Source organism: Pleurodeles waltl, chromosome 2_1 (assembly GCF_031143425.1).
Source record: "Pleurodeles waltl isolate 20211129_DDA chromosome 2_1, aPleWal1.hap1.20221129, whole genome shotgun sequence".
NCBI classification, from domain to species: Eukaryota; Metazoa; Chordata; class Amphibia; order Caudata; family Salamandridae; genus Pleurodeles; species Pleurodeles waltl.
This window is the reverse complement of record NC_090438.1, coordinates 691,099,100-691,126,095: the sequence shown is the minus strand read 5'-3', so window position 1 is coordinate 691,126,095 and position 26,996 is coordinate 691,099,100. Positions and strand designations below refer to the sequence as shown.

At 47.3% G+C, this 26,996-nt stretch overlaps 1 protein-coding gene across 1 annotated transcript in view; it reads left to right on the top strand.

Moving 5' to 3' along the window:
- SPMIP7 (sperm microtubule inner protein 7) overlaps nucleotides 1-26,996 on the top strand; it is a 189,774-nt gene that overhangs the window by 82,300 nt on the left and 80,478 nt on the right. The window contains exon 4 of the mRNA XM_069216922.1: nucleotides 20,584-20,722. Coding sequence (XP_069073023.1) covers nucleotides 20,584-20,722 — 139 coding nt within the window. The remainder of the gene's footprint in view (nucleotides 1-20,583; nucleotides 20,723-26,996) is intronic.

The window sequence follows — 26,996 nt, the reverse complement described above, 5'->3', positions numbered from 1 at the left end:
GAAAGAGAAGCAAAACTGTTCCTGGCAAAGGCTAAAAAAGAGAAGCGTGGTTGCATAAGATCAAGACCTCAAGAGAAGTTGTTGTTGCGCAGGTCCTCGAGGTCGCATAAGAAGAGTTGTTGGGGTCATAGCTCTTGGCGTCGCCCTTCCCGAGAGACTAGCCCGAGGTCTTTGTCACCTGCTTCTAAATCTTGACACCGGTCAACCTGGGAGGTGAGTCCCACCTTTTCACCTCCTTAGCCGAAGTCGGCTGAGATATCACCTGCGCTGTCTTTGGTGGAGATCTTGGCATTGCCTACGAGTCCTGCACAATTCTCTCCTCTTACTCCAGTGGATCAGGAGATTGAAAAAACAGAATTAAGTTGGGGGCCTGCCTCACAGGAGTATCCATTTTTTCTGACTCTTGGGACGGATCCATCTGTAATTCTAAGTGCCATGTTCAGAGTGACATCCCAGTGCTGGCTCCGGCTTCACCGGCAAACCTGTCACTACTCTGGCATTTTCTAAAGTAATTGCCAGGAGATATAGAGCTGCACCAGGCGACCTGCAGTTCCTCACTCAGCACCCGTCACCTGAAAGTCTGGTGGTCCAGGCTTCTTGTTATACAAAGGCTGTTCCTGGTTCCTCCCCCATGACTCCGGTGGATAGAGAATCAAAGCGCATGGAACAATCTGCAAACAATAGGAGTGTAAAGCCATGGCTAAGTCTTTAGGTCTTCAATCACTCTCCTCAAGCTATAGACCCTTCTGTAGGTTTAGGGGGTTTGGCCATAGCTCCTCTTTTCGTAGGAGGCAGCAACCAGAGTCAGCAATCTGCCAACCCCCTCTACAGGGCCTACAGGAGTCGTGGAGTGTGGACGGCAACCTATCGCAGGGGAGGCCATTTTGTCTTTCACCTCCGGTGATCACAGTCATAACAGATGCTTCCACTCTGGGGTGGGGAGCACATCTGGGGGATCTGGAGATCAAAGGTCTTTGGTTTTCAGTGGAACAGATGTTTAACATCAATCTGTTGGAGTTACGGGCGATACGCCTGGCTCTCAAGGCCTTCCTCCCGTCCATTCACAGTCAGCCGGTTCAAGTCTTGACAAACAACACTACCGCGATGTGGTACATCAACAAACAGAGGAGTCTGATCATACCTTCTCTGCAGAGAGCCTCTATGACTCTGGTCCTGGGCTCAGGACCATCCGATTTGCATAGTTGCAAACCATTTGGCCAGAGTTCTCAATGTACATGCGGACAGTCTCAGCCACCACTTTTCAGCCGACCAGGAGTGGCGTCTCCATCCAGAGGTGTTTTTTTTTTTTTTTTTTTTTTTTTTAACTTATTTATTCAGTTTAATAAACATACAACAACAAGCCCAGGAGCAGGGCAAATACAAACAAAGACAATCCCGGCAATGGCCAAGTGCCAATCTTTTATGGCCAGTCAATAATAAGATGTAAAAAGGGACATAGTCACATTATACTCAGTGCAGCAGGATCCGGCCAACATATCGCGTACTGGCCATTGGGATTAACATTAGAAACATACCTCAAAAAAAGGGCTAAATGTTACCACGCTCCCAGGGGGGGAAAAGAACAGGTAAGGAACCAACAAAAGAAGTGAAGTGCGGCAGGGAGGAACACGGGCAGCACAGTCATCCATCCCAGCAAACTAACATGGCACAGACAAGCGGCAACGCAGAGCGGGTCCTCCATGTGCATGGCCGACCGAGGAAGCACACAACATTTCATTTATGAGACTCCAGATTGAGCCCTCAGGGACCAGCTCCCAAAAAATTGTTAACTGCTCCTGACAAAACGCTGCATCTCGCAGTCAGTCGGCCCCGCTAGGAGCCTGGCCTCTCCCCCAACACATCACCACTCTGCGCTTAGCCAACAGCAGTAATAGTCCCACCAGCCTTCGTGAAGCCATCAGCACCCCATCCACCAGTCCAAGCAGCACCAGCACAGGGGAAAGAGGCAGATCCAATCCAGTAATTTCCGCAATCGCATGCATCACCTCCAGCCAGAATGCGCGCACCTCCCCACACTTCCATGGCAAGTGTAAGAAATCAGCGTCAGGGGCGCAACACCTTTCACAATTAGCATCCGTGCGCAGCCCCATAGTGTAGAGACTTCGAGAGGTATAATATAAACAATGCAGAATTTTAAAATGGATAAGCCGCAGCCGATAATTCGGCGGCAGTACTCTCATATGCGCACAACATTTCTTCCACGCGTCTTCATAAATGCACTCCCCAACGTCCATTTCCCATCTGGCTTTAGCAGACATAGCAATATCCCTTTGCTGTTCCTGCAGGCAACCATACAGCCTAGTAATGAGTTTGTGTGGCGACTGCACACACCACAACATCTCCAGAGCCCGGCAGGTCCTCGGAGTCGTCGGGAGACCCTCAAAACACGCGCGGAGCATCGCATAGACTCGCAAAACATACAACCGATGCATAGCATTATCGGCTCCCTCTCCAAGTGCTGCCTCCGAGGAGATCAGCCTCCCCCCTCAAACCAATAACCCAAAGAAGACAAACCCAAACCATCAAGGAAGTCCCGCAGCTGCACGTCCCGGGACATCCTGTCATCAGCGACATCCAGCACTGGCATCGCGGGAGCAAAGGGCTCACATGTCTCAGACCGTCGCAACAAAGCCGCCCAGGCCCTAAAGGTGCATGCCACCGTATCCACTCCACGGGACCGGGCCGAGACAAATACCCAAGGACCTGCGGCAGCCTATCCGGCCACACCACATCACTCTCAGGCACAAGATGTGGTACGTAGCGCACAGGGAAAATCCAATAGTACGCAAAGTGGGCCTGCGCACAATAATAATAGAGCTCCAAATCAGGGGCAGCCAGGCCGCCCAGTTCAAAGAGCAGCATCAGCTTCTCCCAAGCAATCCTGGGCTGCCGCCCACCCAGACAAGTCGTATCAGGGCCAAACGGAGGCACTGCAGGAAACCAGCAGTAAGTGCCAGTGGAAGGTTCACAAATAAGTACAGATTTGTTGGCAGCATGACCATCTTAGCAATAGCTATGCGCCCTATAAGCGACAACGGCAGCGAGCACCACACCTCGATCTTGTCTTCCAGCCAAGCTACATAATTAGCCAACCAAAGCGTTTCAACATCACAGCTCAGCCAGGTTCCCAAGTATCTGACCGGAGCTCTGGCCACTCAATAGGATACCAGGACAGGAAGCTCGCCGTCCCCACAGTAAGAGGCAGCACAACCGATTTAGACCAGTTGATCATTATGCCAAAAAAGGCGCCAAATCGACCAATCTCGTTAAGCAGAACATCTAGGTTCTTGCTCCGTTCGCAAACAGACAGCGATATATTATCAGCGTACATCGAGATTAATATAGGCCGCTGCCGGTACGGCATCCCTCTCTATTATTATGGTGTTGTCACAAAAAGGCTGTGAGCGGCTCCATTGCCATTGCAAAAAGGAGCAGGGACAGAGGGCAACCCTGGCGGGTCCCCCGGGCAACCGGGAAGGGGTCTCAGATATTGCCATTCATCCGCAATCGAGCGACAGGGTCTTTGTACAGCAACCAAATCAATTTAACGAATCGCGCACCCAGGCCCACTCTGCTAAGCAGCGCAAATAAATACGTCCACGCCAGCGAGTCAGACGCCTTTGTGCCATCTAAAAACACCGCAGCCGCCTCCTCCTCCGCCTCAAGCGTGCCCATCACCGCAAAGAACGTTCGCAGATTATGCATCGTCGACCGCCCCGGACGAAAACCAGACTGGTCAGGAAGCACCAATCAAGACATCAACGGCTGCAATCGCGCCGCTATCATCTTGGCCAAAATGTTATTATCCACGTTGATCATAGAGAGTGGGTGATACGAATCACAACTATGGGGGTCCTTGACAGGCTTGAGAATCGTAACAATCAGCGCTTCCCTAAAGGGAGGCGGGAAGAGCTCCGGTCTCCATCGCCTCAGCGCAAACCTCCAACAATTGAGGAGCTAGTATATCAGAATATTCTTTATAGAAAGCAGGGCTCAGGCCATCTAATCCAGGGGACTTATCACCGGGTAGGCCGCTAATCGCCTCTCTCACCTCCTCCACAGAGAAGGGTGCTTCAAAATAAGCTCTATGTGCATCGTCAAACCAGAGCAAGCTGATCTTGGAGAAATATTCCTGCGCAGCCTCACTGTTCAACTTGGTGAGCAGAATACAAATCCATAAAATATCTAGTAAAAACTTTCATAACTCCCTCTGTCCCAGCCATGCGCTCACCCTCCAACCCATCTATTTCAGTAACATAGCTGCTAGGCCAGGTTTGCGTAGCATGTCCTCCAGCGTGCGTCCTGCTCTATCTCCCTCGCCATAGTGCCTCGCCCTGGCATACTTCCCCAAAAAGCAAATTTCCCACAAAGAGGCCTCCTCATAAAGAGACACCGCGCACCGCAAGGCCGCCAGCGTTTCACCAGACCAATCTGCCACCAATTTGACCTCCAGATCAGCAATTCGAGCCTCCAAATCGGCCGTTTGCCTCCACAATGATCTTAACACCCTGTGCTGCTTCGACAGGCACACACCACGGATGACCACCTTAAAGGCCTCCCAGAGAGTCCCAGCAGAGTCCACTGATCCACTATTCTCGTCAAAATATTGAGTGATAGCCTCGCGAACCTCCTTGCGGAACGCCGCATCCCGGAGCGCCCCCTGTGGCAGACGCCAGGCAAAGGCGGCGCTCGCCCCCCCCGGCATCTCCAGCTCCAACATGACCGCAAAGTGATCCGACAGGGTTCGAGCCAGATGCTCCACCGATTGTGTCCAAAGTTCCACATCGCACGTGCCCAGCCAGCGATCCAGGCGCGACCAGCTATTGTGCACGTAGTTGACACATGTGCCCTCCCTCTTATCCCCATGCCTCGCCCTCCATATGTCAATCAAGGCGCCATCACTCACAACTGTCGACAAAGCATTAGCAGCGGCGGAGTGTCGTGCCCTGGATGAGTTTTCCCGATCCCTCTCCGAGTCAAGGACTATGTTGAAGTCCCCTACCCAAATCACAGCACCACCCCCTAACGATTCAACCAGGCGCCAGACCTCGCAGAAAAATTCAGGGTCGTCAACATTAGGACCATAAACCGAGACAAGCCTGCAAGGCCTGCCTGGTAGTGTTCCACTCATCAAAACAAAGCTCCCATTCGGATCCACTATTACCCGCTGCGTGTGCCAATGTAGCCCCTTGCGCAGCAAGATCGCCATGCCCCTCGTATACCATGAGAACACCGCACTGTGACATTCACTGATCCATCCAGCTTTCAAAGGATGCTGCGTAGTCGTTACCAAGTACGTCTCCTGCAGCATGCATATGTCGATATTCTGGCGCTTAACATAGGCAGACATGAGCCGCACCTTACGTCCATCATTCAAGCCACTCACGTTCCAGATGAGGCAACAAAGAAGCGTCACCCTAGCCAGTGCCACCAAAGTAACAATACCAAAATTCCATGCCACCACACCACTCCCCCTACCCCACCAGCCGCACATAGGAAAAGGAAGCAGAGATAAAAGACCAAAGAACAGAAAGGGAACAAATTGCAAACAGACCCACCCCCCACCCACACAGACCCCCCAACCAGGTCAATACCAGAACCCACCCCCCAAACTCGAAGGAACGCAATTAAAGACCCACAACATAGTGACAGGACTCATCCAAGGGCCGTAGACTAGCCACCCAACCCGCCAACCATACCAGGGCAGGAAGGGGAGGGCAGAGGGCCCAGGTAACAGGTGTAGCGTCAGAGCGTCAAATGTGAAAAACAAAGATACAAAGCTCCCAGATAATCATCAAGACCTACTGGTCCTCCAGCACTCATAATCAGTTAATCATTGTCACTTAGGTCTGCTCGCTCAACTCCAGCGTCAGTCGCCCCCATAGCTGCAGGCCTCGGGGAATCTTCTTAACAAACCTAGCCGACAGATTCGGGTCCGTAAAGAAATGTAATGTGTCCCCATGTTGTATTCGGAACTTCGCAGGGTAAATAAAAGAAAATCTGGCATCAGTCAAACTTAACAAGCGTTTAATTGGCAGGAAGGCCCTTTGCACCGCCTGCACACTAGGGGTGTAATCTGGAAAGAAGTTCAGCTCAGAGTTCTTATAAATCACTGGGTGCCTCTCTCTGGCTAGCCGCAGCACAGCATCTCTATCATGGTAGTTCAGCAGGCGAATAATAATGGGTCGCTGCGAAGTCCCTGGCGGAGGCCGAGGGCCAAGAGATCTGTGGGCTCTCTCCACCATGAGCATCCTGGAAAGCTCTCCAGGAAATAGGTCTGCAAGCATTTTCTCCACAAAATCCTCCATCCTGCCCATATCCGTGGATTCCGGGAGACCAATCATTCTAATGTTGTTATGGCGCGACCGAGCTTCCAAATCTTCATTTTTATTGCGAATAACCTCCAGCACCCGTTCCATCCGCAGCAGTTGTTCCTGCTCTCCGTGTCATTGATCCTCCAGCTCCGAAGTGCACATCTCTAACTGGTCAAAGCGGGCATCATGATCATCCACTCTGGTCTTGATGCAGTCCATCTGTTCAGTTAGGTGATCTAATTTAGGATCTATGCCAGCTAAACTGTTTTTAAGATCCATATCAAGGCTTTGACCGATGTGTCCGAAGGTCCATCCTCCGAAGGAAGATCTCCCGACTGAGAGGCAGAAACGCCTCCCTTCCTCCTACCTCAGTCAAAGGAGATTTTCGCCTGCCTTTGCTCCGTCTTTCCCATGCTGGCAGCCGCCATGAGCCCACCAAGGAAAACTCCCCTCCAATTGCTGAAAAGAGGAAACCAGCTCACCAGGTACACGCAGGAGGGCAGCACCACAAATATGAGGCTCCAATAATAGCGCGATGTCCCTCAGGTAGCTTGCCTCCCCTCCGTTACTGGCAGTCTCCGTCCACCACTAAGATAGGGAGCCTACCACTAGTCTGCCAGTGGGGCCAAGGCCAGCCCCAGATCAGGCCCCCTCAGGGTGCAAGCCGGCTCTTCCTGCCTCCAAAGGGCCTAAACGACCCCCCGGTCCGATCTGACCGGCGATGGGGCTGCCCAGAGGCCCTTCACTAAGCACCCTCGCCAGAGAGGGCAAAGAAAGTCCCAGTCCCAGAGCAGGGTCGTGTCCGGGCCCCCAGTAGAACAGAAGGGGCCCGTCAGTCACATAGTATTGGGGCGGCTGCCCCAGACGAAATCCTCGAGGGACAGGCATGCCCTCGCCGGCAGCCAAGATGCCCGGGCTCAGCAGAGCCGCACAGCCCACCGGCACCAAGCATGGGAAAGCGGCGCCCCTGCAGGTCCGCAAAGGCCTATGCCTGCAAATGCACAGGGCCGCAGGGTCACGGTTCGAAATAACCGCCAAGGCGTGCTGCAAATGTTTACCTCAGCCCCGGCTGGCCCCAGTACACAGCCAGCGGCAGCTCTTCCTCTGGAGACTCGGCCGGCAATCAGCCGGCATCAACGCAGGGGCGCGTCCCCAGCGCCACGGGCCAAGAGCAGGCCCAAGCCCGCCCCTCAGCCGCATGCAGCCGCCCGCCGCAGAGCCTCCATCAGCCCGGGAAGAAACGGGAGCACCACCGCCAGCGAGGACTCGCCCCGTCAGCGGAGCACGGCTGCTGCCGCTCTGACAGAGGAAATGCAGGATTTATGCCCTAAGCCCAGCAGAGCCTCACATAGTGACGGCCATCTTGCCGGCAGTCTAGCCACGCCCCCCCAGAAGTGGTTCATCACGTCTTCCAGTTGTAGGGGATGCCTCATATATACTTTTTTGCCGCTCACAAGAGCGCGCACTGCCCGTCGTTCTGCAACCTCCAGTATCCGATGCAGGGAGCATTGGGGGACGCACTTCAGTTGAGCTGGAACAACCAGCTGCTTTACGCGTTTCCTTCCATACCCTTGATTCCTTGGGTTCTGAGGAGGATTCACCAAGATTCGGCTCAAGTCATATTAATAGCCCCGGATTGGCCAAGAAGGGTGTGGAACACAGACCTCCTCCAGCTCTCACTGTGCTCTTTGCTCTGTCTCCCTCACAGGGCAGACCTCCTCTCGCAGTTTCAGGATCAGGTTCTACACCCCCACCCCTAGAGCCTGGAGATTCAACTGGGCAATCTGAATTATTTTTCCCTCCCCTCCAGATGTGGTGGATGTTATATCAAATGTCTATGCTGGTATAATTTGTTAAATGGTGTGAGGAGAGACACATTGATCCTTTAAAGGCCCATTTGTCCAATGTTTTATAATTTGCTCTCTCCTTAGCACAGCAAGGTTGCGCAGTTGCGACAGTGAAGGGTTATCTGTCCCTACTGTCGGCATTATTTGTTTACCTGATCAACCCTCTTTATTTAAGTACCCTTAAGTCCTAAGGTTTCTTAAGGGATTGACTAATAGTTTTCCTCCGACTCCATTAATAATGCCCCAGTGGGCTTTCAGTTTGGTTTTAAAGTACCTGATGGGTATACCGTTTGAACCATTGCATAGTTGCCTATTAAGGTTCCTTATGTTTAAAACTGTTTTTATTACAGAGAACACGAAGGCTAGGCAAGTTAGTGAGCTTCAAACTCTAAGTGTGAAACCGCCTTTTATCACTTTCCATGCTAACACCAGGACGGCTTTCCTGCAAAGGTGGTGATTCCTTTTCATATAGGGCAGTCCATCATACTTCCATCCTTTTACCCTCATCCCCATCCCTCTAAAGAGGAGGAAAGTCTGCATCGCCTGGATCCACAGCAAGCGCTAAGCTTTTATGTGGACAAGACAAAAGAGTTCAGGACAGATGATCAGTTATTCATTGGCTACGTGGGCAAAATGAAGGGCAAAGCCGTCCACAGAAGAACATTATCAATGTGGGTCATTCTTTGCATTAAGATATGTTATTCATTGGCAAAGAAAGATCTCCCCAAGGACATTAGAGCTCATTCGACCAGAGCTAAGTCTACTACTTCTGCTTTGGCAGGAGGTGTGCCAGTTGTTGATATTTGCAAGGCAGCAACTTGGGCTTCCCTCCACACTTTCGCCAAACATTAGTGCTTGGACTCAGAAGTGAGGAGGGACGGCCATTTTGCCCGTTCTGTGCTGCAGGATTTCTTGGAATAGCCAGATAGTCACCCACCTCTGAGTGCGGTACTGCTTTGGGATTCTATTCAAAAGGAGAGGAATCCACAGGTAGATGTATCCATCAGAAGAACAAGTTACTTACTTTTGGTAACGCTTTTTCTAATGGATAAATTATCTATCTATGGATTTCTGTCAGTCCAACCAGCCTCCAGTTGCCTGTCTGCTTATGCCAAGAATGAAGTATATATGTATGTGTTTCTGGAAAGTTCTATATTCAGAATGTAAGTGTATATAGGGATGTATGTATATATATATATATAACATTTTTGTAATGTGTTTGCACATGTTGTGCTTCTGATGTTGGTGTTCACTCGTTCGCCTCAAAGGCACTGTAAAAAAAAGTGGGTGAAACTGACATCAGCACGCCGGCAAGCATTTCATATGGCTCTGATGACGTTAGATGGAGTTGTGTGCAGAACTGTACCATTTTGACATCCTCGTCGATGTGGAGAGCTAAAAAGAAAAAATGTCAGTTGAATACTCGTACATTGTAGTATTCAAAAGGTGAGGAATCGACAAGTAGATATTGTATCCACCAGAAAAAGCGCTACCAAAGGTAAGTAACTTGTTCTTCTCGCTGATACCAATCCTTATTTAGCATTTAATGCATTTAACAATATAGCCCAGTGTTTCCATATGGCAGCAGGCAGTCGTGCTACAATGAAAATAGTTCTTGGGGATATTTCACTATAAGGACATGCTCAATATTAATTTCAACATGTCCTACGATTAAATATCTTTTATGGGCAATAAGGCCTAAATGTAGGTGACTTAATAATACTTAAAATGAAGGTTTAGGCCTATCACAAAGGGGTACTTTGACAGGTTTAATTTGCAGTTTAAAACTGCCACAGACAGGTTACCTATGAGCACATACCAGGCTGAGCACAATGGTAGTCTGTTATGTGCAGCTTGCAACACATACACACATTCATGTGCACACATGTTCACACGGAAGCAGTCCACTGCCCATTACCCTAGCTGTATTGTAGTGCCCTTATCTTACTGCAGTCAGACATAGGTAATATATAATAAAGGTGCCAAAGCCAAGTGATCCAAAGCATAAAAGCTTGGCACACTAAATGGGCGAAATGGATTTAAACTAAAAAGGTACTTTTAAAAAGTCACCTTTTGCCTTTCTAAAGCCTCTTAAGCCATTTTGAATGAACTTCCAACTATCTCCCAGGATCTGAAGACCACCTTGATGAGGTGTGAACTTGCTCCCAGAGCTGAAACAAAGACCCTTGGGGGGAAGTATGAGGGGGGTTAGATGTTCTGTTCTCTTGTCAGAATATCCATCGCGGCAATGCCCAGGAGCCTAATTAACATAATGAACTTTAAGAGGCCTGCCCTGTCACAGACAGACGTTGCTAACATCTGGGACTGCTTCTACCTTTGTTCCTGTAGTCAGCCAGGTACCAATCCCAAAGGGTATTTAACAAGAACCATATATATAAAAAGAACCAGTTTTTAAGTGACCTCAGGGGAAAGGTTGTTCATTTTCTTTGCCACACCTTTAGGCTAGGCACAGGAGCACGGAATCCTGCTGTTAGCTTCTGTGGGAGTGACTCATTTCCCCCATGTGCTGTTCCTGAGGTTCTGGGACCATCAGCTGTGTCAAAGTGTAGTCCTCCTAACATCCTGAAAACCTAGGACTTAGAAACTTTTTGCCAAGTCAATCTGACGAAGGCATGTTGCCAGTGGGCCAAAGATTGAGGTTGCTCCCACGCTTAACTTTCCCACAGCAGTAAATCTGTCTTATTGGGATGTTGTGGAGAAGGTATCTGGCCTTGTGGAGCTGTGTTTGTGTACAGCTTGCAGTCTTTCCCCACAGGAGAAATCTGAGCTCCAAAAAAGTGACTAAGTCTGAACGTTAAAATCTTCACCAGTGAAGCTGCCAAGCTTATCCATCTGGGGAGAGACCTGAGTGTGAATTTTGAACTTCTCATTCTGGTAGCTATCCTGCCAAATGTCAACAGTTTCACCTGGACTGCATTTGACCGCTTTCCTGTCTTATGGGGCCCTTCTCTGCCACAGCCTAGATTTATGACTTCCATTTCAGAAATCAAACTTTCAAATGGGTCAAGCCTGGTTTCTAAATTCATCTCTATCATGGCTGGCCTTAAATCAGGCAATGGTACTGGGTAAGCTCGAACAGATGACCCGTGTTAGTGCATAACACTTTTTGGTGCTGTTTTTATTTAAATCTTTAAACTTTTATCTGCTTCAACTTATTTAATTTTGTTTATTAAATTACTCTCTATTGTAATAAACTAGAGTGGGATGGTTGTACGACGGAACACCGACTTCCTAAACAACTAGTGCCTTAACAACGAGGTCGGAACACCGACCTCGTTGTTACTACTAATGATTTTACCACGAATGCCTTAACAACGATTTTCGTTATGAAGGCATTCCTGATAAAATCATTACTAATAGGCACCATTGACCCTACATCCCGCACCCCACCCCTCCACCCCCTCCCCAAAACCAAAAACGCCCCACCCCCCCAACCCCGCCCCAAAACCTAAAACCCCCTGACCCCCACCCCCTCCCCAAAACCAAAAACACCCCACCCCCCCAACCCCACCCCAAAACCTAAAACCCCCTGACCCCCTCCCCAAAACCAAAAACGCTCCGCCCCCCAACCCCGCCCCAAAACCTAAAACCCCCTGACCTCCCACCCCCTCCCCAAAACCAAAAACGCCCCACCCCCCAACCCCGCCCCAAAACCTAAAACCCCCTGACCCCCCACCCCCTCCCCAAAACCAAAAACGCCCCACCCCCCAACCCCGCCCCAAAACCTAAAACCCCCTGACCCCCCACCCCCTCTCCAAAACCAAAAACGCCCCACCCCCCAACCCCGCCCCAAAACCTAAAACCCCCTGACCCCCCACCCCCTCCCCTAACAAAACCAAAAACGCCCCAACCCCGCCCCAAAACCTAAAACCCCCTGACCCCCCACCCCCTCCCCAAAACCAAAAACGTCCCACCCCCCAACCCCACCCCAAAACCTAAAACCCCCTGACCCCCCACCCCCTCCCCAAAACCAAAAACGCCCCAACCCCCAACTCCACCCCAAAACCTAAAACCCCCTGACCCCCCACCCCCTCCCCAAAACCAAAAACGCCCCAACACCCCAACCCCGCCCCAAAACCTAAAACCCCCTGACCCCCTCCCCAAAACCAAAAATGCCCAACCCCCCCAACCTTGCCCCAAAACCTAAAAGCCCCTGACCCCCCACACCCTCCCCAAAACCAAAAACGCCCCACCCCCCCAACCCCGCCCCAAAACCTAAAACCCCCTGACCCCCCACACCCTCCCCAATACCAAAAACACCCCACCCCCCAACCCCGCCCCAAAACCTAAAACACCCTCACCCGCCACCCCCTCCCCTCCCCAAAACCAAAAACTCCCCACCCCCCAACCCCGCCCCAAAACCTAAAAACCCCTGACCCCCCACCCCCTCCCCAAAACCAAAAATGCCCCACCCCCCAACCCCGCCCCAAAACCTAAAACCCCCTGACCCCCCACCCCCTCCCCAAAACCAAAAACGCCCCACCCCCCCACCCTGCCCCAAAACCTAAAACCCCCTGACCCCCCACTCCCTCCTCAAAACCAAAAACGCCCCACCCCCCACCCCACCCCAAAATCTAAAACCCCCTGACCCCCCACCTCCTCCCCAAAACCAAAAACGCCCCCCCCAACCCCGCCCCAAAACCTAAAACCCCCTGACCCCCCACTCCCTCCCCAAAACCAAAAACGCCCCGCCCCCCACCCCACCCCAAAACCTAAAACCCCCTGACCCCCCACCTCCTCCCCAAAACCTAAAACCCCCCACTTACCTTAGTCGACCCGTTGTCACCTGCGTCGTCCTCCTTCGCCAACTCCCTTCTTTGTACCTTAACCACGCATGTTCGTACTTCAGAACATACGTAGTTAAGGCACAAAATAAAGGTTGAGCTCAGGTAAGTTACTGAAACCTTTACTGAACATAACCTGAATAGTTCCCTTATTACCGGGGATTAACTACCATGTACCCCAACTTCAAATCCACTTTGTAAAATCAGTGATATGTAGCTACATGGAGGAGATTATGGAATGTGCATCCTGTCTGACTAGTGGACTGGTGCCAAGGGAGGCCTTGCAGCTTATTTTGGGACTGATGATACCTATGAAAAAGACAAAACACATTTATAGATTCATTCCTTTGTGCTTACTAAGAGGCGATAACCATGTCTTTGAAGTCCTGCTCTGCCCCATTGGTGAGGGCATGGTTAAGAGAGCTAAGTGTGTATGAGGAAAGTGATATGTTGTCAAAATCCCAGAATAGAAGCAGTGGGGACCCACCATACAAAAAATGGGTTGACTACTTGGAAATTTTACGGGAAAGCAGATGACAAACCACCTTGAGGCTATACGGTGAGCTTCCAGCTGTCACCCGGTAGACATTGTTGGGGGCACCGAAGTATATGACCAATGGACATGGTATAGCAGTCTCTTTCTATGCATTTGAAATGTGGACACTTACTTGCTATAGGGATACTTGGTTTGCTGTTTTCTTGTTTTCCTTCAATTTCAGTTTTTAAGAAAGAAAAGAAAAAGCTTTTTCTTGCTATTTAATTAATGAAGGCTTGCACACGTATCAGCTGCATGTATATGTATCGCCCCATCCAGGGAGTACAATATGGAATGGTGCAAATGTTATCTGTCCCCGTCAGCATACCCAGATGGCATGCTGGCTTTATTGTTGTGAAATATATGTATGCTATGCTGAATATGAAACATTATTTGAAAAAACAATAAAAGTTAATAAAGAAACACTGGAAAAGCATCAGTGTTTGATTTACTTCGACGTAAAAGACGGAGTAATAAGTGGACCTTTAGACTTTCACATCTCAAGATACTGAAAATATACATGTTTGTGTTATTTGGGATATATTCAAGGTGGCATGAAGTATATTCATTAACCCCTTCGCTGCCAAGCCTTTGTTTGGCTATTTGGGGTAGTTCATGCTTAGGCCCTCACAGCTTTTTGTCCACATAAGCTATCCTGCCAAAATTGCGTCCTTCTTTTCCAACATCCTAGAGATTCTAAGGGTCCCCAGAGTTTGTGGGTTCCCCTAGAGGAACCCAAGAAATTAGCCAAAATACAGCTAAAATGTGTTTTATGGGGGGAAAATGGGAAAAAAGTGCTGCAGAAGAAAGCATGTATTTTGTCCTGCTAATGGCATTAGCAAATGGTTTACTGTGCTAAAATCACTATCTTACCAGCTTTCTGGAACCGGCAGACTTGAATCAGAAAACCCAATTTTTCAACACAGTTTTGGCATTTTACTGGGACATACCCCATTTTTACTATTTTTGTGCTTTCAGCCTCCTTCCAATTAGTGACAGAAATGGGTGTGAAACCAATGGTGGATCCCAGGCAGCTAAACATTTCTGAAAAGGACACAACATTTTCAATTCAGCAAGGGGTCATTTGTGTAGATCCTTCAAGGTTTTCCTACAGAAAGTAACAGCTGAAATAAAAAAACAATTTTAAAATTGAGTTGAAAAAACCAGCCATTTCTGTCTACGTTTTCTTCTGTAACTTTTTCCACCTATTGCTAATTTTTTAAAGCTGTATACCATTATTTCTGCTGGACTCTCTTTGTTCGGGGATGTATAGGGCTTGTAGGTTCATCAAGAACCCTAGATACCCAGAGCCAATAAATGAGATGCACCTTGCAATGGTTTTTCATTATATACCAGATATACAGCAATTCATTTGGTAAAATATAAAGAGTGAAAAATAAGTATCAAGGAAACCTTTGTATTTCCAAAATAGGCATAAGATAAGGTGTTGAGTCGCAGTGGTTATTTCCGCATCTCCGAATTTGGGGATCCCCATACTAGCAGGTGAATTACAGGGCATTTCTCAAATAGACTTTTTTCTTACACACTGTCTTACATTTGGAAGGAAAATATGTAGAAAAAGACAATTGGCAATAACACTTGTTCTTCTATGCAGTGTTCCCTCAAGTCTCCCCATAAAAATGGTACCTTACTTGTGTGATTAGGCCTAGAGCCCCAACAGGAAATGCCACAAAACGCAACATGGACACATCACATTTTACATAGAAATCTGATGTGTTTTTGGAAAGTGCCTAGTTGTGGATTTTGGCTTCTAGCTCAGCAGGCACCTATGGAAATCTAGCAAACCTGTGCACTTTTGAAAAACTAAACCCATATGGAAATCCAGGACTGGGTGACTTGTGGGGCTCTCACGTGGTTCTGTTACCCAGATTCCTTTGCAAACCTCAACATTTGGGAAAAAAACACTTTTTCTTCACATTTCGGTGATGGAAAGTTCTGGAATCTGAAAGTAGCCACAAACTTCCTTCCACCAGCTTTCTGCCTGATACAAACGGTAACTCACTTGTATGGGTAGGCACAGTACCCACAACAGAAAATGCCCCAAAACACAACGTGAACACATCACTTTTTTTGTAATAATAACTGGCCTGTTTTTTGCAAAGTGCCTAGCTGTGGATTTTGGCATCTAGCTCAGCCGCTACCTAGGAAAATCCAGCAAACCTATACATTTTTAAAAATTAGACACCAAGGGAAATCCAGGATGGGGTGACTTGTGGGGCTGTCCCTGGGTTCTGTTACCCAGAATCCTTTGCAAATCTCAAAATGTGGCTAAAAAAACACTTTCGGTGCTGGAAAGTTCTGGAATTTGAGGAGAACCACAAACTTCCTTCCACCCAGCATTCCCCTAAGTCTCAAGAGTTAAAAATTGTACCTCACTTCTGTGGGTAGGTATAGTGCCTGCGACTGTAAATGCCTCAAAACACAACGTGAATTCATCACATTTTTCTAATGAAAACTGACCTGTTTTTTGCAAAGTGCCCCGCTGTGGATTTTGGCCTCTAGCTTAGCCGGCACCTAGGGGAAACCTAGCAAACCTATACATATTTGACAACTAGACAACTAGGGGAATCCAGGTTGGGGTAACTTGTGGGGCTCTCCCTGGGTTCACTTACCCAGAATCCTTTACAAATCTCATAATGGGACTAAAAAAACACTTTTTCCTCACATTTCGGTGCTGGAAAGTTCTGGAATCTGAAGGAAGCCACAAACTTCCTTCCACCCAGCATTCCCCCACACCTCCCAATAAAAATGATACCTCACTTGGGTGCGTAGGCCTAGTGCCAGGGACAGGAAAGGGTCCAAAACACAACATGGACACATCAAAATTATCTATTACAAAAGTACCTATTTTTGCGGGGGCCTGCTTTCTTTTGGTCCTGGGCTCAGCAACCATCTAGGAAAACATACCAAACCCAGACATTTCTAAAAACTAGACACCAAAGTTGTGACTTGTGTGGATCCTTCAGTGTGTTCCTACTCAGAGTCCCCTGCAAATCTCAAATTTAGCTAAAAAATCTAATTTCCCTCACATTTCTGTGTGGGATCACCAGACCGGCACAAATTTCCTACCACCCAACGTTCCCCTCAGTCTCACTATAAAAATGATACCTCACTTGTGTAGGTGGGCCGAGCGCCTGTGACAGGGAAGGGCCATAAACATGTCAAAATTGAGACGGAACCAAAGTGGGTCCAAAATGACAGGTTAAAAAAAAGGTTTTAGGCTGACAAGTGGGGCAGAATTTTTATCAGAATAGATGCAACAATACTTGGTGGTAGGAATGTTGTGTATTCTTGCGGATTCCAGAAGGTTCTATCACAAACGTTGGAGGTTTGCAGGGCATTCTGCGTAAGAAAATAATTTGGGGTGCATGTGAAGCACGCCACCCTGGACAGGTCCAAATGTTTAGCTTTCCGATGTGTTTAGGTATGGTACATTTTTCTTGGTGGCAGCATCCCAAAGTCCAAAAAGTGCAGCCGCTCACCTTTCCAAGTGGGATGATATTGGGAGTTAGTTAAGCTTTCTTAGCCCAAATGTAAAGTCAAACCCAAAATAATCAAATGTCCTCTTGCTTGCCATTGGGATAAGATGCTTTAATTTGTAGGGGGGGCTGAAAGACTGTTACCCTCTTCATTTGGGATGAGGGGCATAACCATGCCCATGCTGTTTGGCAGCCCCCACCCCTCTATTTTATTTTTATTCCCTGGTATCTAGTAGGCTTTCTGCCGCCCCCTGCCCCTCCCCCCCGGGGAGTGGATCGGAGGAAATTACCCCATTTGCCCAACTTTGTCCCCATTTTAGTTGGGGTGGGGGCGTGGCCATACCCCCACCCTCTTTTTTAACAACAATCTTACCTGGTGTCTAGGGGGCTTTTTGCCCCCCTTGAGGGCAGGTGGGCCTTACAAAAATATGCTAATCTGCTCCTGGGGGGGGCAGCAATGGCCATCAGTAATGTACCCCCATGGGGAGTGACCCTTGCTCAAGGGGTGGCCACCCCAAACAAAACCCACAAACACACACAACAATCCCTGGTACCTAAGTGGTGTCTGCCCCCCTTGGGGCAAGATGGGTCTAATTAAAGTAGGCTGATATGCCGCCAAGGGGGGGCAGAAATGGCCTAATATATAATGCCATCCTGGGGAGTGACCCGCTCCCCATATGTAAAATAAAAAATAAAAAATCCCTGTTTTCTAGTGGTTTCTGCACCCCCTGGGGTCAGATTGACCTAACCAAAATAGGCCGATCTGGCCCAAGGGAGGCTTAAATGGCCTAAATAAATATTGCCCTCCAGGGGAGAGAACCTTGCCTAAAGGGTCGCTCCCCTCCTGTAAAAAAAAAAAAAAAAAAAAGATCCCTGGTGCCTAGAGGTTTTTGCCTCCCTGGGAGCAGATGGGCCTAATTAAAATAGGCTGATCTGCTACCAAGGAGGGGTGGCATTGGCCATAAAAAAATTAAACCCTCAGAGGGAGCGATCACTGCCTTAGGGACAGCTCCCCTTGTTTGTTTACTAAAAGTAAACAAACACCCTGGTGTCTAGTGGGAATTCCTGCAGCATGATCACTATACGATAGTGCTACAGTAATGCTCAGAGAGACATGAAAAGGAAAGGAAAAGCATTTCCTTTTCATGCCTCTCTTACCTCCCCTTCCTCCATCCCGAGGAGAAACAAATCAGTTTCTCCTCAGACACGCTGGAAGCATGGTGTCAGGGGTGACCTCTGATGAGGTCAGCGTGCGATTGCGTGCTGACATCATCAGATGCCCCGGTGGGGTAGCTGGGGGTGGTTCGGGAGTGGCAGCGGAAGCTATTCCACTGCCATCCCTGCCTGGGGGGCGTGGGTGGGAGGCCCACGGGTGGGAGTGCTAGCGCTTCCCCCGTAGCCCGGGTGCAGGACGTAACGGTTATTTCCTTGGTACAGTAGCGCTGCAGCCGAGGACGTAACCGTTCCGTCCGTGGCACCCAGGGGGTTAAAGCGTTTGTTGCTTATAGGAAGAGGTCTACACAAAAGGAGACTGGGGACTTTTTAAGAAGTTGGGCCATAAATATTTAACTCATGAGGTGCTGGATTCTCTTAATGATTTCTTCAAAGCCAAATCATTGTTCCACAGATATTTCATTTATAAGTTGATGGTATGTCTTAATGATTTCATCAAGGCCAAGTTTTACTTCAATAAGAAGACACCAATCATCCTCTCATGACTGTAGAGAGTTAGATAAAATATAATGAGTAGAACATCACTTTAAAAAGGTGAACCGCGTGATCCAGGTGGATCCCTAATTGATTTATTTGTTCACCTATAATATTGTTACATCACAATTACATGTACTAGTTAAGGGATTCTGTGACCTCAGTACATTCTCCTACTAACTTGCAATGACGCAAATGTATGTACAATTGATAGCCCTGCCTTATTCATTGAGTCAAATTCACTAACAATACAGCAATTAATGAGACATGGGCCTTATTTAGACTTTGGCAGATGGGGTTATTTTGTCACAAACGTGAGGGATATCTCCTCCGCCGTATTACGATTCCATTATATCTTATGCTGATCATAATAAGGTGGATTGGATATCCGTCACGTTTGTGTGACGGAGTAACCTGTCCTCCAAACTCTAAATTAGGCCACTGATTTTATAAAGAGAAGATTACAACATTTATAGTTACCTTTTGTGTGTTAGATGCTGAAAAAGTGTCTGGTATATTGGTAACAGTGCATATTTATGAATAATGCTTTAGAATAGGGAGATATTAGCGGACTTGTATGATTGATTGACCAAAGGTGTGTACATTTCTTATTGAGAAATATATCCCTTTATTTTACATGGAAACAACACACAAATGGTTATCCTGTACCCCCTTTTTTATTTGTTCTGTTATTAGAGCCCCTATTTGACTAAGAGTATATGGAATGTTATGTACAAAGGCCTTAAACCTGAACAAAGTAGAAATAGGGAACTATGCTTGTGAAGTGGCACCCTCTGTATTATTGTGAAATTACACAACAAAAAGCTGGCAGTGATTGAACCCTGGAGAGGGCCTACATGTGTTCACAAATTACTACATTCAGTGCATGTACCAGATTTCATTCCCAAGGGCCCAGGAACTGGATTTGGCACCTCTTGGCAAGTCAGGACTCTCAGCAAGCGAGCGAAGGCACTGGTAGGTGAAGTCTTTGATGTCCATGTGTCTTTTTGACAGGAAGCTAGCTCCATTCAAGCCTTTGGAGAACCTTTGGAAGCAGGATTTAGAAAGCAGAGTCCATATCTGTCTATATCTGGCTAATAATAAACTGTGGGGTGCCACTCCAACACTTTTCCCAATGTATAGGTGTCAGTGAGTCTCTTTATGGATATAAAAAATAGAAGACGAGACAGTACAAAAACTGCTTTAATTGTAGTCTGCTAGCACCAATTAAACTATTATACCACTTTGTGATGGTAGTCTGCATCTTTCACTGTGGTTGCAAAGCTCTGTGCAGATTAATTAGGACTAAAAACAGTATCAAACGTGCTAGGGTGTGGATTTATTTACTCACTGCCACTTGTAAGTTCGTTGTCTCTGGAAGGAGTCATTACTCAACAGCAATCCCATCACTATGGTGACAAAGAGGATTGAGATGTAGAGTGTGCAGCCCTCACTGACCTAACTGATAAAGGAACGGTATCACCAGGGCCCATCACCAGGCTAGGCACAGACCCCAAAATATCACTATCCGAAGTATTAGAGAATAAAACCACTCATGAGAGCATCATGGTAAGTTATGGCATTCAAGTAATCTGTATTTACTCAACTATGGAATGTGAGTTACTTAGGATTGTACCTATTCGATGATTTGTTTTTGTTGTTTGTGTATTCGGATTTGTTGCAACAAAATTGTCTGTCTCTTTAACTCTTGATTTTAAAGATGGCTTCTGGCTTCGAAAGTTTTACTTTGTGTGAACAAGCATTGAACCATACATTGGGAGAAAAGTCTTATGGTTTCTAAAGTAGGTTTCTGTTTTGATGTAATAAAAGTAGTTGTCCGTTAATTTTGTCTAGGGCATATGCAGATGTTTCTTGGGACAATAAACTGCCTCCAAAAATCACACCGCCTGTTTCAACACTAGAGAAGTCAGCTGATCCTGTATGGCATAGCCAGATGGTCGAGAAATATGGCTCAAAAAAGGAAATGTGGCAAGTGAGTAAATCATTTATACTGCTCAGAGTCTTGTAGGGTGAGTATCACGACTTCCTTTGTTAAAATATTTAATTCAGATTTTTTTAGATTATGGGAAGAAGTGGGGAAGTGACACAAGGAGGGGTTTTAAAAGCTCTATCACATTATTGTAATGCAGATCATTGTAATGTAACACACAGTACTTGTCATTCTGCAGTGGCTTGATGGACAAAAAGTAGCTTTTATGCCCTGTGATGAAAATGAATGAAATAAAACTTATTAAGTCCACTGCTACCTCAAACATCCTAGCGCTAGTCTGAGATACCAAGTACAGTACCGATAATGACTGCTTTCTGCAGGAAAGCTGGGCAAAAGGAGGCAGGATGAAGGAATCCTACACAAGGGAAAACAATCCGAGGGCATATTTATACTTTTTGGTGCAAAACTGCACTAACGCAGTTTTGCACCAAAAGGTTCTGCACCGGCTTGCACCATTTCTGAGCACCAACCAGGCACCATGTTTCTGGAATGGTGCAAGCCGGCGCAAAGGGTGGGCTGGCAAAAAAAAAAAATGACGTTAGCCGGGTGAGGGTGGTGGTATGGGAGAAAGGGGTTTTGCACCAAAAAATGACGTTAGGCACTAGAGTAAAAAAAATTACTCTAACCAGCCTAGCGTCATTTTCTGACGCAATACCATCCATACTACATGACTCCTATCTTAGAAAAGACAGGAGTCATGCCCACCTCCCCAATGGCCACCACAGGGGACCAGTTTCCCCTGGGCATGGCCATTGCACCCAGTGCCATGTAGGGGGCCCTTTTCAGGGCCCGCAATAACAATTGAAAAAATAAAATACTTACCTATACTTACCTATGCTTACCTGGGATGGGGTCCCCCATCCTCCACTGTCCCACTGGTCTGGGTGGGGGTGTCACTGTGGCCATGGAATAGGCCCACAGGTCCCCTAACGCCTGCCGTGACCCAGACGTTAAATAATGGTACAAAGCAAGCTTTTAATCATTATTTGACCCCCTCCGCCCCATGCGTGATTTTAGCATGGGGGGATAAATATGACACTAAGGACATAGAGTAATTTTTTGCATGGGAACGCCTACCTTGCATCTCATTGTTGCAAGGTAGTTTTCCACATCCAAAAAATGACTTTAACTTCATAACTTTGGCGCTAGACGGGTCTAGTGCCAACGTATAAATATGTAGATAGTTTTGCACCAAATTTGTGTAAAAAAAATAACGCAAATTCGGCACAAAACAAGTATAAATATGCCCCCAAGACTTTAATAACTTTCCAAAGGTGTACTCATTATCTTCCTGTCCCAAGGAAGCAGGGAGCTAGTTCCAGGCTTTGCACCTAGAACTGAAAAGGATCTTCCACCTGAGGTACTCAACCGAAATTAGGAACATGCAGAAGCTTAGTGTTGGTGAATATTACAGCCCTCTGTGTACCGTAGTCAATGAATCTGTCAAAGAGGACTTTGGGCCAGTTTGATGAAAGACTCTAAAGACGATGGCCAAGGATTTTAACATTAAGGGTCCGATTACGATTTTGATGGAAGGGAAAGCCCATCCATCAAATTCCTGACAGGGTGGCCGCCACCTTCTTGGCGACCTCCCCGCCTAACCTGCTAGGAGTTTCCCACTAGGCTGGCAGGGGGAAACCTCGGTTTCCGCCCGCCGGCCTAGCGGAAAACAGGCGGCAGCATTGTCTCCAGCTTGTTATCGAGCCGGCAGTAATTTTGCTGCCTGAGGGTGCACCAGCACCCTCACAGTGTTCACTATCTGCACAGCAGACAGTGAACATTGCGACGGTGCTGGGCAGGGCGACCCCTGCACTGCCCATGCCAAGTCCATGGGCAGTGCAAGGGCCCCCCTGTGGTCCACTGCACTTGTTCTCCGCCAGCTTTTTTATCGCCATAAAAGCGCCATGAAAGGCTGGCATAAATCTAGGTCGTACTCCACAGGGCAGAGCTGCATGCAGCACTCCCCTTTGCGGAGTTCGATCTCTGCACGCCATCAACCCGTCAGGATCACCATTCCGGACAGAGATGGCGGAACCCTGGCGGTCGGACCACCAGGGTCTCAATGTGATGGTCAGACCGACACAGCAGCGCCGCTCTTGACTGCGACTGCAAGGCTGGCTGTCTTAATGAGGCCCTGTATGTTTCCTGCACAGGCAACCAGAGGAGTTAATCCCATTGGTCGCATACAGAGTTCCTATGAGGTATCTTGAGCAAAAGTCTAGCTGCAGCATTTTGCACAACCCACAGTCTATAGATTAAATATTTCAATAAGTCTAAGTAAAGACTATATTGCATTAGTCAATTTTGAATATTATTGTGTGAACCACTCTTTTACGAACTGCTAAAGGCAGAAAATCAGAGAACTTTTCAGTGATTTAAAAAGAGAGAAACAAGCCGCAGACACCATTGAATGTTGTGGACAAAATGACAGATCCCTGTTGAATTTAACCCCTACATTTCTTAATATCACTATAGGCGGAGGAGGATGGGGGAGGATGTCCATTAGGCCACCAATTCATGGTGGAGAAAGAGTTGTTTCTCTCAAATAGGAGAATTTCAGTTGTGTTGCACTTTAGAAGGTTAGATTAAAGCCAAAAAATGACTTGGGTAAGACCGGCCTTAATGTTCAATTCAAGGCATAAGGAATCTTTACCTAAGGTTCAGTTGAGTAGCACCTGCTTAAAAAAATGACAGTGATGCTAAAACGATTCAGTAAGGGAGACTGTTGGACTTCTTTGCTTTTGCAGGGTCATCCCCAATCCTTTTGCCTCCTGCCTCCTATTTTTTTCTGACCTTTGCTGTTGGCTTTAGGACTCTGGGCACTTTACCACTGCTAACCAGTGCTAAAGTGCATATGCTCTCTGTGTAAATTGTACTGTTGATTGGTTTATCCATGATTGGCATATTTGATTTACTAGTAAAGTGCACTAGAGGTGCCCAGGGCCTGTAAATCAAATGCTACTAGTGGGCCTGCAGCACTGGTTGTGCCACCCACATGAGTAGCCCTGTAATCATGTCGAGACCTGCCACTGCAGTGTCTGTGTGTGCAGTTGTAATCTGTAAATTTGAGTTGGCAAGTGTACCCACTTGCCAGGCCTAAACCTTCCCTTTTCTTTCATGTAAGGCACTCCTAAGGTAGGCCGTAGGTAGCTCCAAAGGTAGGGTGCAGTGTATGGTTAAGGTAGGACGGATAGTAATGTGTTTTATATGTCCTGACAGTGAAATACTGCTAAATTCATTTTTCAATGTTGCAAGGCCCATCTCTCTCATAGGTTAACATGGGGGCTACCTCTAAATATGATTAAAGTGTAGATTCCCTTTGGGAGTAGATGAACATGTGGAGTTTGGGGTCTCTGAGCTCACAATTTAAAAATACATCTTTTAGTAAAGTTGATTTTGAGATTGTGTGTTTGAAAATACCACTTTTAGAAAGTGGGCATTTTCTTGCTTAAACCATTTTGTGACTCTGCCTTATTTTGTGGATTCCCTGTCTGGGTCAGTTTGACAGTTGGGCTGTTTACACCTCACACTAGACAGTGACACAAAGGGAGCTGGGGTGTAGTCTGCTTTTCCTGATGAGCCATCTGTGCTAGGAGGGAGGGTAGGTGTGGTCACTCACACCTGAAAGGGCTGTGCCTGCCCTCACACAATGCAGTCTCCAACCCCCTGGTGTGTGTCTGAGGCCTTGTCTGGGCAAGGCAGGATTTCACAAGCAAGTGAGAATCTCCTTTGAAGTAAGCCTACTTCAAAGAGCAAAATGGGCATAAGAAGGGCACCCAAAACCACAGACTTTTAGAAGCTCTTCTGGAAACAAGAGGAACCTCTGCCTGGAGAAGAGCTGAAGAAGAAGAGCTGCCCTCCTGTGACTGTGCTTTATGGAGATATCCTGCAGCTGCTGCTTCTGCCAGAGTAAGAGGGCAAAGACTGGACTTTGTGTGCCTTCCATCTTGAGAAGAACTCTCCAAGGGCTTGATTTAGAGCTTGCCTCCTGTTGTTTGAAGTCTCAGGGACAGCAAAGACTTCTCTCTGCCAGCACCTGCAGTCTCTGGAGAGACACCTACTCTGCCCTGTGGTGCCCATCCAGTTCCTGGGACCCTGAAAGGAGGAGTTGGCAGCCTAAGAGGAGGAAATCCACGCACAGAGCAACGTGTGGGGAAAAGATCAACGCAACTCCGATCTGCGGCTGAAGAAACGATGCGCCGCCAGCTCCGCGGCTGAAAATCGACGCTCGCCGGAAACGCGACTGAAGAATTGACTCACTGAGCAGGAGAAACGACACGCAGCATCACTGACGGAGGCTGGGAGATCACAACCCCCGCTGCGTGGTTTTTGGATCATCATGTGGCTGGATTTCCGACGCAAGTACTGCTGGTTGTGTAAAAACAACGCAAGGCCTGCCCAGACCTGTGAGTGCTGACCGGATCCATGCATCACTCTCCTGCGGGTGAAGAAACGACGTGCCCTGGCCCGACGAATTGAGAAACGACGCATGGTCCTGTCTGTGAGTGGAATCGACGCATCGCAAGCCATTTTTGATGCACACACGCCCGTGCACGGTTATTTTTGACGCACCCAAAGTTCATTTTCACGCTAACAGTGTTAGTATGTGTTTGAAGCTACTTAAAGACTCTTTTTTATTTTTATTGATAACTTGACTTGTGTATTGGGGATTTTTGTCATTTGGTCTTGTTTTGTTTAGATAAATATTTTCTATTTTTCTAAACTGGTGTTGTGTAATTTTGTAGTGTTTTCATTAATTTACTGTGTGTGTTGTTACCAATACTTTACACGTAGCACTCTGAAGTTAAGCCTACTGCTCTGCCAAGCTACCAAGGGGGTAAGCAGGGGTTAGCTGAGGGTGATTCTCTTTATCCCTGACTAGAGTGAGGGTCCTTGCTTGAACAGGGGGTAACCTGACTGTCAACCAACGACCCCATTTCTAACAGAGACCAAAGGGGTCATGTGAATATTAATCTGCGCTGGTCTAAGAGATGAGCCTAGAAGACCCCTGTTTTTAAGCAATTTATCTGCTGAGCTGAAATAAATACCACTGTTTCCTGTCTGCAAGAAATGATTGAAACTATGGTAGAGCGCAGCAACAGGTTCCTAGTTTGGCAAGGCCCTGTAATATTAAAGTATGTGGCACTGTATTGAATGCTGCTGACAGAACTATCTGGATGGGCTTCTGACCATTGTTAGGCGTTATCTTTATGGGTTCAGAAACTTCCACAATGGCTGACTTGGTGGAATGCTGAGGTCTAAACCCTGATTGAATGGTGTGCAAATTACTAAACGATCGAGATATTCCTTGAGTTCTGCATTTAGCAACTTTTCCAACATTTTGCCCGGGGCTGGAAGCACAAAAATTGGTCTATAGTTAGATAAGAATTTAGGATCTGCTGATGGCTTCTTCAGCAAAGGTTTGACCTTCACCTACTTTCATATTTGATGTACTCATAAATTGTTAGGACACAGCCCAGTAAAGAGTTTCAGATTTCTGATCACATATTCTTTCTTTGTCAAACAATGAGTTTCAAAGAACGTTAAATTAATTCCCCCTCATGCTTCCAATTGAATGTTGATATGTTATTCAATTGGACTAATCTTATCAGATGGCGTAATCTCTTGTCTGTTATAAAGTAAGGGCCTTTTTCACCTGCTTTCTTAAGAAAAGCATACAACATAGCACAGTTCTCATGAATACGTTTAAAATTAGGAGACAGTGCCTATCTTATATTATGTATGACAACATAAGTTGATTTTAACAATATCCATTTTTAGGCTTGCCAGCATTACTAAAAGACCAGGCTGAAATCAGGACAGATTCTGCTCCCTATATCTTAGCTGGAAGGTGTACTTGGTCCTCAAATTAAAACAAGCATTTTCAGTGCAACAGGTCTCGCATTTGCTCGAGTTAGAGCTATTAGCGTTGTAAAGAAAAAAAAAACGCAGCCGATCCCACTATGTAAAATGCAGCGCGATCTCGCTGCGTGGAAAATAAACAGATAGAGTAATCCGGACCCCAGGCCATCGAGCCTCGTATGTTTTTAGTAGTTTTCCGGTGCTGTGAGGTGGGCTAAACACCGGAAAAGGCATGACGTATGCATGTCCTTCACAAATGAAAGCAAGCGGATTTTAAAAGACAAGCCCACAAACCAATGTAAGTGACTGACGTGACATGGGCGTGGTTTGAAGCCCAAAGAGAGATTACAGAATGGACAGAGCGCTTTGCGTTCACCTGTAAAAAGCAACTCAC